At 48.6% G+C, this 12,531-nt stretch overlaps 1 protein-coding gene across 1 annotated transcript in view; it reads right to left on the reverse strand.

Moving 5' to 3' along the window:
* Positions 1-11,207, reverse strand: part of cdh6 (cadherin 6) — a gene marked incomplete at its 3' end in the record, with an annotated part of 17,584 nt that extends 6,377 nt beyond the window's left edge. The window contains exons 1-6 of the mRNA XM_080546515.1: positions 11,098-11,207; positions 6,119-6,413; positions 5,682-5,801; positions 4,260-4,433; positions 2,763-2,950; positions 1,926-2,176 (exon numbers count right to left, since the gene is read on the reverse strand). Coding sequence (XP_080402641.1) covers positions 1,926-2,176; positions 2,763-2,950; positions 4,260-4,433; positions 5,682-5,801; positions 6,119-6,413; positions 11,098-11,160 — 1,091 coding nt within the window. The 5' untranslated portion in view covers positions 11,161-11,207. The remainder of the gene's footprint in view (positions 1-1,925; positions 2,177-2,762; positions 2,951-4,259; positions 4,434-5,681; positions 5,802-6,118; positions 6,414-11,097) is intronic.
* Positions 11,208-12,531: the final 1,324 nt, after the last annotated feature.

Genomic DNA, 12,531 nt, shown 5'->3' on the forward strand with positions numbered 1-12,531 from the left:
AGATGCCCAACAAAGGATTTGACAAACACTGGCCCGTTTTGCGCAACAAGTGGAAGAGTCTGAAGCAGCGGAGACAGGGTTGCCAGGTGGGCTTGTTTTTGGTGGATTTAGTGGTTCAGACTGGTTAGCCTCGAAATGGTCAATTCCATCTGGCAACCCTGAGCGGAGAGTCTACAGATAGTATGTTTATATCGCACTGCTGGAGATGCACACCACACTGTTAAAATGTATAAACCTTCATTGTACTAGCCTAGATTTCGTATGTGTTTTTTGCATTGCAGTTGGAAGAGTTCTTTACATCAAACTATATATGAATGAATGGACTTTATTGTCATTGCTACAGTACAGGTACCAAACAACGAAATTTAGGAGGGGTGGCTCCCCTGGTGTTAGGAAAGGGAAAAAAAATAAACTTTTAAAAAAATCACAAGAAGGGAAGGAGCTGGTTTACATAAATAAAGGCTATGTACACAATCCACTGTACTATACTGTACAGATAGACGACTAGGGTTGTCATATTGCACAATAGTATTGTTTCACGTTATTTAAAGTGTCACAGTTTGCAGGCTTGAAATGTACATGTTTGTGCCTCAGCACTACACCTGATTTTTTCAGTCCAGCAGCTGCCATACAATCCGTCCAGACTGTCCAGGGCCCAGAACTTAGGTCTTTGCTGTGTTCAGGGCCTGGACGGCCCAGTGGTAGAAGCTGTTCTTCAGTCTGTTTGTCTTAGCGGCCAGGGTCCTGAATCGCCTTTTCGAGGGCAGCCTGGTAAAGTGTACGTGCCCAGGGTGGGTCGGGTCCCTGGAGATCTTGGAGGCCTTCCTGAGACAGCGTGTGTTGTACAGCTCTTCCAGAGAGGGGAGGGGGGCGCCGGTGATCTTCTGTGCTGTTCTCACGACTCTCTGTAGCGCATTTCTCTCCGCTGTTGTGCGGTGTGTGTTATATACCTGTAAATACTGATGAAATTACGTTTTACGGAGCCTATCTAGCTTATTTGTTCCAACCAAGTTAATGGCAACGCTCCGCATTTCATGATTCCCATTTCAAAATTCGCTTCACTTTTATGGAAACATCTCCTGCGCCTGGGAAGACGCACACAAGCGTCCTATTCTGGCAGGTAGTGTTATATATACATTATATATATATTATATAGAATATGTACTGATGAAACCCGTGGCACTGCCCGTCATAGCAGCCAAATACTGACACACTTCTTTCAACTTAATCCTCCTTTTCAATATACTCTGGCAATATTACGGGCTCGGCTATAGTGTGTGGCTTCTTTGCCGTATCAACAATTTGGGCTACGAGGTAACTAGCCTCCAATGCTTTCTCTGAAACTTTGGCGCACTTCATCATTACCTGTTCTTGACGGCTATGGTGACTTTTCATCTGAACAAAATATTCAGCATCCTTGCTAGCTTGTGATGGATGATTTGTTGTCAGGTGTCTTTTCAGTTTGCTCGGGACCATCGCTTCGTTTGACAGTTTCATGCATTCAAGCTGCTTGTTTGCTTGTTCATTGCTCTCGAAATGTGTGCGGTAAATGAAAAATCAATGCAGGCTACGCAGATACACTGACATTACGCTGAACCCGGTATTGACATTGTGACATGGGAAAGGGGTACGCGAGACATATTTTGATGATGTATTGTATTTATTGATATATATATGTATTTATAGATTTATTCATTCATTCATATAAACGTCAGAATATAGAATTATCTGGCGGCACCCCTGAAGACGCCAGGCGGCTCCCCAGTGTGCCGCGGCACCCCGGTTGAGAAACGCTGGTCTATAGAGTACCTGGAACCACAGGCACAGGATGAGACACACACACACACACACACACACACACACAGGTGAAACGAGTCAACCAGAGTAACAGATGTGTGGGTGTGTGTGTGTGGTGTTGCTCCTACTTGACAGGGCTGCGGTGTGCGTCGGGGTCCACGGCGGTCACGGCCCCGATGGCGGTCCCCACGGGCGCGTCCTCCTTGGCCTCCATCACGTAGCTGGCCCTCTGGAACAGAGGAGGCTCGTCCACGTCCTCCACGCCCACCTTCACCGTGGCCGTGTCCTTGGTGCCCATGGACAGGAAGCGGGCGTCCAGGTGTGTGTTCTGCACCTGGACCTCCACCGTGTACGAGTGCCTCGTCTCGAAGTCCAGCGGCTGCGCACACGCACACGCACACACACACACACACACACACACGCACACACACACGCACACACACACAGACACACGCACACACACATGCAAGGAGGCACACGCAGACACACACACACACACGCACGTATGCACGCATGCACATACACACATGCACACAGACACACACACACACACACCATAGGTTAAGAACATGGCAGCTAATTTATTTCATATGATTAGTCACCTCTGGTGGAGGTGAAAATTAATTAACCATCTGCTTGACATGGTAGGCAGCAAGCCACACGAGTCACAGCAAACACCTCGGAATAACGCAGGAGTACCACCTTACAGACTCACCGCATCCACAGCTGTCACACTGTGTGCCTGCAAGAGATCTCTATGCTAGTATATGATATAATAATAGAATCATAGAATACACAGTACCAGTCAAAAGTTTGTACACACTTGTATGGGGAAGTGTGTCCAAACTTTTGACTGGTACTGTATATTTATATCATACAGTATATTATGCTACTCTGGTAAGTGTGTGAGTGCCAGTGAAGGCCTGTTCTATTCCCATCGCCAAACTGTCGTTGACCTCTCTCACCTTGGCCACGGTGATGATGCCCTCCTGCGTGAGCTTGTCCGTGGTGATGTCGAACGTGTCCTGGCCGTCGCCGCGGACGATGCTGTAGTACATCTCGGCGTTGACGCCCGTGTCCCGGTCGGTGGCTCTGATCCGCCCCACGGACGTCCCCGGGGGCATGGACTCTGGGACGCTGAACCGGTACGTCACTGGAAGAGGAACACACACACGCACACACACACACACACGCACGCACACATACACACACACACACAATAATGAGGCAGATTATTTGACTGTTGGCGGTACTGTATGCTAGTGTGAATGCTGGAGAAGTGTGATCATTATGTCATCAGCCTGTCATTCTCCCACTCACTCTTTCTCTCTCTCTACCTCTAACTCTCTCTCTCTCTCTCCGAGTCCCTTTCTCTCTCCCTCTCTCTGTCTCTCTCTCTCGTCTCTCTCTCTATCAATCTCCCTCTTTCTCTCCCTCTCCCTCTCTCTGTCTCTCTCTCTCCACCGAAGGCAATGAACCAATGCACACGCATGGTTGATTGATGCGGGGTATCCATCTTCTCTCTCCCCCTCCCTCTCTCTATCTCTCTCTCTCTCTCTCTCTCTCTCTCTCTCTCTCTCTCTCTCTCTCTCCCTCTGTCTTTAGCACCTAACATGGAGGGACCTCACCAGTAGACTGTAGTATTGCCAGAATCAATCTGTCAAACACATGGCAGGCTTGTTTTCAATTAACACCACCAGCGAGAGTGACGGAAGCAGAGGGAGAGAGAGAGAGAGAGAGAGAAAGAGAGAGAGCGAGAGATTGATAAAGAAAGAGAGAATGATAGAGAGAGATGAGAGAGAGACAGAGAGAGAGAGACAGAGAGAGAGATAGAGAGAGCTCTGTTCATCTAATCAGGATTATCATGTAGATCCAGCATTACAGTGTTAATCAGATCCCCGTGGTAGATGGACACTGAGCAGCCCAACGCCTGCCTAAGGCAGCAGACGCGCCACTGATGAGACAGGCCACTATGACAACTGTAAAACTCACTATGACAACCGTCAAGATAACAACCCAGTTCTATGGCAGATCAACCCCCTTCGCTCCTGCTTCCACTGCCTCGCAGTAGAACAGCCGTGTCGTTTTCACCTACTATCAGAGCCGCCTCAGGGTTACCATAGTCTTTACAATGGGAATCTGCTACTTACACACAAAGACCAGGAGTTGGTGCGCATGTAAATTAGCCTGCTACACAGAAAAACTGCAAACTAGTTTTTTAAAAAATACTAGCTTATCCTGATGTGATTTTGAAAATGTAAGGATACTGGGTGATAGAACGCACACATCTAGGAAAAGGAGCAAAGGAGGAAATGTGATCGAGTGCAAAGATGCCTAGGCTTTTAGCATGGCAGGCTAACTAAGTCGAATACAGAGAGACCGGGTTTGATCGACACACACCAGCGGTTGAGCTCACACTGCCTAGGCTCCGGCTCTGCAGGCTAACACAGTCTGACACTCACTCTGGGAGAAGACCGGGGGGTTGTCGTTGACGTCGGTCAGGGTGATGTTGACGGTGGTGGTCCCGGTGAGACCCCCCCTCTGGCCCGCCATGTCCTTGGCCTCGATCACCACCTGGTAGTGCTCCCGCTGCTCCCGGTCCATGTCGTTAGGACCCAGAGCCGTCCGGATCACGCCTGAGGAGAAATCACACAGGGAAAAAACACAGAACAACACAATATGAGACACACAACACGAGACGATGTTACCCAATAACATACCCACGATACCCAATGATCTTCTTAGCTCTTCTGAGCTCCTGGTGCACTTGTTGTTGTTGTTGTTGTTGTTGTTGATTGATTGTATGGTGGTGAGACGTTTTTCTGTTTTTCTGTGAAAATGCTGCTCTAGACTAATTGCCCCTAGTGGGACTAATACAGTTGTTTGAATTGAATTGAATTGAATTGAATGTCAGGAACCGAAGCCTAAGAATTTTACTCCACAACAACTCATTGTAGTACCTCACATGACAAAACATGTACAAAATCCGGCTTTATACTCTTAATTCTTTTCAGGGACAGACAGAGAAAAGGCAACACCACAGCAGGAAGTCATGTTGGCAACACTGCTCGCTCTCTCTCTCTCTCTCTAGCCCCCTCTCTCCCTCTCCTCTCTCTCTCCCTCTCTCTCTCTCCCCCACCTCTCTCCCTCTCTCTCTCTACCCCTCTCTCTCTCTCCCTCTCTCTCTCTCTCTCTCTCTCTCTCTCTCTCCCTCCCTCTCCCTCTCTCTCCCCCAAACACTCTCTCTCCCCCTGTCCTCTACTGTGACAGACAGAGAGAGAGAGAGAGAGAGAGAGAGAGAGAGACGGATGAGAGGGGGTGTGGGGGCATCATCACATCTGTGATCAATGTCACATCTGGGATCAACCATATCGCTGCTAAGCCTACTGGGTAATCTGCCAGTCTGGGCTGTTCTGATGCTGTGTCGTGGTAAACAAAGAGCAGTGCGGAGCCAGAGAGCCCATTAGGAATGATTACACTTCATGTCTCTACTCTGGAATAATGCACAGGGAAGAGCGTGGGGAGGGATAATGCTGGGATATAATTCCCCTGAGCTTCCCTTTCTCTCTCTTTGTCTCTCTCTCTCTATTCATTGTAGATTAACAGACAGACAGACAGACAGACAGACAGGCAGGCAGGCAGGCAGGCAGGCAGGCAGGCAGGAAAGCAGGCAGACAGACAGACAGACAGGCAGGCAGACAGGCAGACAGACAGACAGACAGACAGACAGACAGACAGGCAGGCAGGCAGGCAGGCAGGAAAGCAGGCAGACAGACAGACAGACAGGCAGGCAGACAGGCAGGCAGACAGACAGACAGACAGACAGACAGGCAGACAGACAGACAGACAGGCAGACAGGCAGACAGACAGGCAGACAGACTGACCTGTCTCCGGCTCCACTCTGAAGTAGGGGTGGCCCTGGCTGATGCTGTACACCAGCTTGGCACTGTTCCCATACATGCTGTCATCAGCGTCCGAGGCTGTTACCTGGACGACCGACGTACCTGGGGACCAGAGAAGATGAAACACTTCATACTTCACACACTTAATGTTCATGTCTGAAAATGAACACAAACCTATCATCAACTGCCAACACTGTTCATGGTTCAAATGCAGATCTTTATTGGTCTATTGATCTATCCTTATGTTTTATTTGTATCCATCTATCTATCTATCTATCTATCTATCTATCTATCTATCTATATAGTCATTTAGATAACACTGTAATATTCCACACTGTTGTACATTATACGTTGTAATATTGGTTTTGCATATTTCATCAAAAGTATCGAGACATGTGACGGAGAGAAAATGTCCGTACCGATATCGGACCTCTCAGGGACACTGGCCCGGTACACTTCCTTGGCGAACATGGGCTCGTTGTCGTTGATGTCGTGGAGCTTGACGTTGAACTCCGTCTCGGGCTCGATCTTGACGCCCGTGCGGCGGTTGACCACGGTGGCCTTGAGCAGGTAGAAGGCCTTCTCCTCTCTGTCCAGCTTCCTGGTGGCGTGGAGGTCCCCGTTGTTCTCGTCGATCACGAACGTGCTTCCGGCTCCTTCTCCGGAGAGGATGTACTTCAGGGTGCCGTCGCCCCGGTCCTTGTCTGACTGGAGCTGGAAACCAGAACAACAGTCAAGACGACCAGTTAGCTTGTCTCTATTCATGTCTATTGGACTAGCTTTATTGGGTATTTCTTATCTATTATTATACAATTGTCACTTTATTTTGTTGTTGTTGTTTTGTGGTCTGAGCTGCTGTAATGTCTGGATCTCTCTCTCTCTCTCTCTCTCTCTCTCTCTCTCTCTCTCTCTCTCTCTCTCTCTCTCTCTCTCTCTCTCTCTCTCTCTCTCTCTCTCTAGCTATCTATCGAGACGCGCTTCAGTGAGACTAGTCTCTGCCAGGGGAGGCTGGTGGAAGGTAGAAATCGGAGGCGGAGGACGGGCCTCAATGTTGTTTTTAAACCCCCAACAGCCTCCGACAGTAGAATCTATTCTCACTCATGGAGAGGATTTCTGTGTCCTATTGAACCAGCAGCCATTTGCCAGTGGCGCTGGGCGCAACTCTGTCGCTCCCACGATCTGAACAACATCCAGCCTCATTCACAGTTCAATTCACAGCAGCGTTCTGGAGTTCTGAAGCGCTGGCAGTTGACGGCGGAGGCAGTTATCTGAAAGGATGGGTGAGTGACAGTTGGAGGGGGTGATAAAGATCATTGATGGGGGAAGAGCTCTGAGTGACAGTATGACAACGTGACAATACAAGTCATTTTTCTGTCTCTCTGTAGAATGGAGAATATAAGAGAATACACACACACACACACACACGCAGGTGCACGCGTGCACACACACACCCACACACACACAAACTATTATTATTATTATTATTATTAATAATAATAATATCTACTCCATGACTGATATACCGCGCTATTCCTCACAATGCCTCTGTTCACTGTTCAGTCTGAACACAACAAACCATGAGCCATGGACTGGACAACCATTAAACAACATTATCATTCTATTCATATGGAGTATTTAATCAATGCCTGGCATAAAGATGTTGTATATATATATATATAGCATATATGTATTTGTATATGTATATATGTATTTATATATGTATTTGTATATGTATTTATATATGTATGTGTATATGTATATGTATATGTATCTGTATGTATATGTACGTATATACATTAATGTATAATTGTATTTATGTATTTGTATATGTATATGCATATAATCTATACATAAAACAGGTCTCTTGTGTGACAGAATGCTGAGTAGATCTGGTTGGATAACATCTCATTCAGAACACAGCATGATGGTGAGATCAATGACAAAGTGGCGATAGAAATGACCACGTGACAAGCCGGATCAGAAGATCAAAATACCCTATTCCCTTCTCTCCCCTGCCCTCCTCTCCCTTACTCCTCTGTCCCCTGTTCTCCTCTCCTCTCCTCCCTCTTCTCTCACTCACTGGTGCACAAGCAGTGTCTCTCAGGCACCCCTGCAAGGTCAAAGTTCGGCCCGTCCCTCATATAAATCACGTGTCAGCCACTCAATCATGGGGAAGTAAGTGTCATTTGAAAGTCACACGTATGACTGAACTGTTGACTCACTCTCTGCCTGTGCTGAAGGGAGGGGAGAGCGTAGGTGAGAGATGAAGGGAGGCAGAACACATAGCGTGGGTGTTTGTGTGCGTGTGTCTGTGTGTGTCTGTGTGTGTGTGTGTGTGGGGGGGGGGGTTGGTACACCAGTGCCTCTCCTCTCCTCTCCTCTCCTCTCCTCTCCTCTCCTCTCCTCTCCTCTCCTCTCCCCTCCCCTCCCCTCCCCTCCCCTCCTCTCCTCTCCTCTCCTCTCCTCTCCTCTCCTCTCCTCTCCCCTCCTCTCCTCTCCTCTCCTCTCCTCTCCTCTCCCCTCCCCTCCCCTCCCCTCCTCTCCTCTCCCCTCCCCTCCCCTCCTCCCCTCCCCTCCTCTCCTCTCCCCTCCCAGCCATCCTGCAGTATAATCCATTAGGACTGGTGGTAGGTACAGAATACTTTTTCTCCAAGATGATCTAATTCCACCAGACATCCTCTTATTTATGACTGTGTGCCATAGCCAAGGGTAGGGTACCTGCGGGTCTGAGAGGACGGACGGGGACCGGGGGCCTACTTCAACACAAGCAGGAAGTGGTGGGTCTAGACAAGGTTTCTTTCCTCTGCCCTTTCTGTACACCATCTTTGATCATCATCTCCCTCTTCATCTTTCCCACAGCAACACAACGTCTCACTGTGATCCTAGACTTTGTACTGTGGGCTGACTCGTGGATGTGAGAGAGCGGGGCTGGTGGGGGGGGGGGTCATCCCTCAAAGGAGCAGTACTGGTGGTGGTTGCAGGAGAAGTTTCTCTCTCTCTGCCCTACCTACCTTATTTGATCATCGCTCTCTATGGCCTGCTGTGTGTGTGCGTGTGTGTGTGTGTGTGTGCGTGTATGTGTAGTTGAAGTTATGGAGATGTCGAACAGGCGTATGGGGACTGAGTTAGGAGACAGAGAAACGAAAGCTACAGAGGCTCCACTCCTCTCTAACCCCTCAAGTCCTTTACAGCCAACACACACACACACACACACACACAAACACGCAAACACGCACACACGCACACACGCACACACACACAAACACGCATGCACGTGCACACACACACACACACACACACACACACACACACACACACACAAAACACACGATTCTAGGCTCTTATCTATTCTGTGCAGGGATCTGACAGAAAGTGTAAACACATAGTGTTGCACCACAACAAAGAACGCCCAGCCCTGGTAGTGGTGTTGTGATACAGTTCACAAACACTGGGATAGCAACATCCAAACGCAGCCAATATCGTTCTGCTGTAACTTCAACTGACTTCATCCAGTCACGTCTCCCTGTCTGAGCCATCAGACAACATTCATATTGTCTTTGTATTACAACGTCTCTCTGCGGCCCAAAACAACCAGACAGGGATTCAAGCTTTCTCATCGCACAAAGTACAACCAAATGTGTTTACGCTCTAGGCAAGGGAGCAGAGCCATTGAAGGCGACCCTGGAGCAATTAGGGGTTCAGTGCCTCGCTCAAGGACACTTCGACACATGGCCAGCCGGGATTCGAACCGCTGCGAGATGCCAACCTTGTGATACTGGGTGGGGGTTCCCTTTATTAGGTACACTATACTAATACTGGGTAGGGCCTCCCTTTATTTGGAACACTATACTAATACTGGGTAGGGCCTCCCTTTATTAGGAACACTATACTAATACTGGGTAGGGCCTCCCTTTGCTCTCAAAAGAAGCCTCAATTCTTTGTAGCATTGATTTCACAAGATGATGGAAACATTCCTTTGAGATTGATGACATGATTGCATCACACAACTTTCCGGTCGATTTTTCAGGTGCACTTTCAAGCTGTGAATCTCCTGTTCTACCACATGTCAAAGGTGTTCTATTGGATTCAGATCCGGTGACTGTGAAGGCCCCTGAAGAACACTGAACTCATTGTCATGTTCATGAAGCCAGTTTGAGACGATGTTTGCTTTGTGACACGGTGTATTATCAACATCCAAACGCAGCCAATATCCTTCTGTTGTAACTTCAACTGACTTCATCCAGTCACGTCTCCCTGTCTGAGCCATCAGACAACATTCATATTGTCTTTGTATTACAACGTCTCTCTGCGGCCCAAAACAACCAGACAGGGATTCAAGCTTTCTCATCGCACAAAGTACAACCAAATGTGTTTATGCTCTAGGTCTAGGCAAGGGATCAGAGCCATTGAAGGCGACCCTGGAGCAATTAGGGGTTCAGTGCCTCGCTCAAGGACACTTCGACACATGGCCAGCCGGGATTCGAACCGCTGCGAGATGCCAACCTTGTGATTCTGGGTAGGGCTTCCCTTTATTAGGAACACTATACTAATACTGGGTAGGGCCTCCCTTTATTTGGAACACTATACTAATACTGGGTAGGGCTTCCCTTTGTTAGGAACACTATACTAATACTGGGTAGGGCCTGCCTTTATTAGGAACACTATACTAATACTGGGTAGGGCCTCCCTTTGCTCTCAAAACAGCCTCAATTCTTTGTAGCATTGATTCCACAAGATGATGGAAACATTCCTTTGAGACTCTGGTCCATGATGACATGATTGCATCACATCATTTTCCTGTCGAGTATTTAAGTGCACTTTCAAGCTGTGAATCTCCCGTTCTACCACATGTCAAAGGTGTTCTATTCAGATCCGGTGACTGTGAAGAACGCTGAACTCATTGTCATGTTAATGAAACCAGTTTGAGACGACTTTTGCTTTGTGACACGGTGTATTATCATGCTGGAAGCAGCCATTAGCCATTGTGGCAATGAAGGAATGCACATGGTCAGCAACAATACTGAAAAATAGGCTGTGGCTTTCAAGCGATGATTCATTGGTATTAATGGGCCCCAAAGTGTGCCAAGAAAACATTCCCCACACCATTACACCATGAATGAATGCATGTAGGTGTACAGGTGTTTCCGAATAAAGTGTTCAGTGAGTGCATGCGTGTGTGTGGAAGTCAGGAGCAGAGTGATCGACACGCACAGCAGTTAGAGTCAGCCGGAGGAACCAGAAGCAGCAGGAAGTTGTCACAAACGCTGAATCAACGGTGACCATAATTGCAGATCGCCCCATTCGGCTACCCACCAAAGTGACTGGTAAGACTGTCAGATTTACCCGCCAATAATATCAAAATCTACCCACATTGGTGCGGGTGACGTGTGTGAATTACCTTGCCGATGTACTGGTAGTCACTCCCAGTGTACTCCTCCTGCAGGAAGAACTGGTTCCACATCCAACCTCGCTTAGTCCGCCTCAGTAGCTTCTCTCTCTTTCCTTCTGGTCCCTTCCCTCCCTCGCCTTCCGGTTCTTTCTCTCCCTCTCCTCCCTCTCCTCCTGGTCTCTTCCCTTGCTCTCCCCCTGGTACCTTCCCTCCCTCACCCCCTGGTCCAGCAGTCTCCTCTCCTCCCATCTCCTCCCCAGTCCATCCTCCCTTTCCCCCTGGTGCAGCAGTGTCCTCTCCTCCCACCTCCACCTTGGTCCTCCCTCCCTCTCGCCCTAGTCCAGCAGTGTCCTCTCCTCCCACCTCCACCTTGGTCCCCCCTCCCTCTCGCCCTAGTCCAGCAGTCTCCTCTCCTGCCCCTCCCCCTGGTCCGGCGGCCTTTACTCCTCCTATCTTCACCCCGGTCCTCCTGATAAGGGACAGGGCCTCCACAGAGAGGGTCATGGTCAGGGAGAACACCCACAGCAGGGTAAGCAGGTAAGTCCTCATGGTGCTGTGGTCTGTGGTCAACAGCTGGATGTGCTTCTATCTGTACAGGTGGTGCTGAGGTGCTGTTAGGGATCTGGGATGGACACTCATAGTCCTCTCTCCTCAAGGGCTGGGTAGACACCTGGAGAGGGGGAGAGGGGAGAGGGGGAGAGGGGGAGAGAGATGGTTAAAGGGATGAATTGATTGATTGATTGATTGGCTGGTTGGTTTTATTGGGAGTAATGCAAAATTCAGTGAGTGCATGTCCCACAGGATAAGACAGGGATAACACAGGGTCAGGGGAGGCTGGTGGAGGTAGATATCGGAGGATGGACTCGTTGTAACGCATGGGATGGGATGAGGAACGGTATCAAACACGTGTGGTATCAATCACGTGTGTTTGAAACCTTTCCTCATTTGCCCACATGCATTACAAAGACCAATATTTTCTACCTCCACCAGCCACCACTTATCCCTGGACATGAATAGATACCCTGTAGAAACACACAAAAGAAACCCCTCCTATAGTGCTCCTGATTTACAATGCTTTGACCCAGAACAAGAGTAAAAAGCATTTTGCACTTAAAAAAAACACAGATCGATGAATCGATACGCCTATCTCCACATGACCCCGATGTACTTTGAAGAGCAAACCACTTAGACCGCATTTGCATCCCCGATGTTCCTCTCTGTGGGCACTACTCAGAGCTGCAATCTGTATTGGTCTACCGCCACCGACGACGCTCAATAAATAATATGTTGCGGTAGCTCTGACATACCAAACAGAAAGAGACCCAGAGACAGATGCCGCGTCTTGACGGCACATGATGCTCAGCAATCAAAGGCCCTTATCTGCTTCTCTTGCTTTCTCTCTCTCTTTCTTTCTCTCTCTCTTTCTTTCTCTCTCTCTCTCTG

Source organism: Nansenia antarctica (genome assembly GCF_963989245.1).
Source record: "Nansenia antarctica genome assembly, chromosome: 16".
Classification (NCBI taxonomy): domain Eukaryota; kingdom Metazoa; phylum Chordata; class Actinopteri; order Argentiniformes; family Microstomatidae; genus Nansenia; species Nansenia antarctica.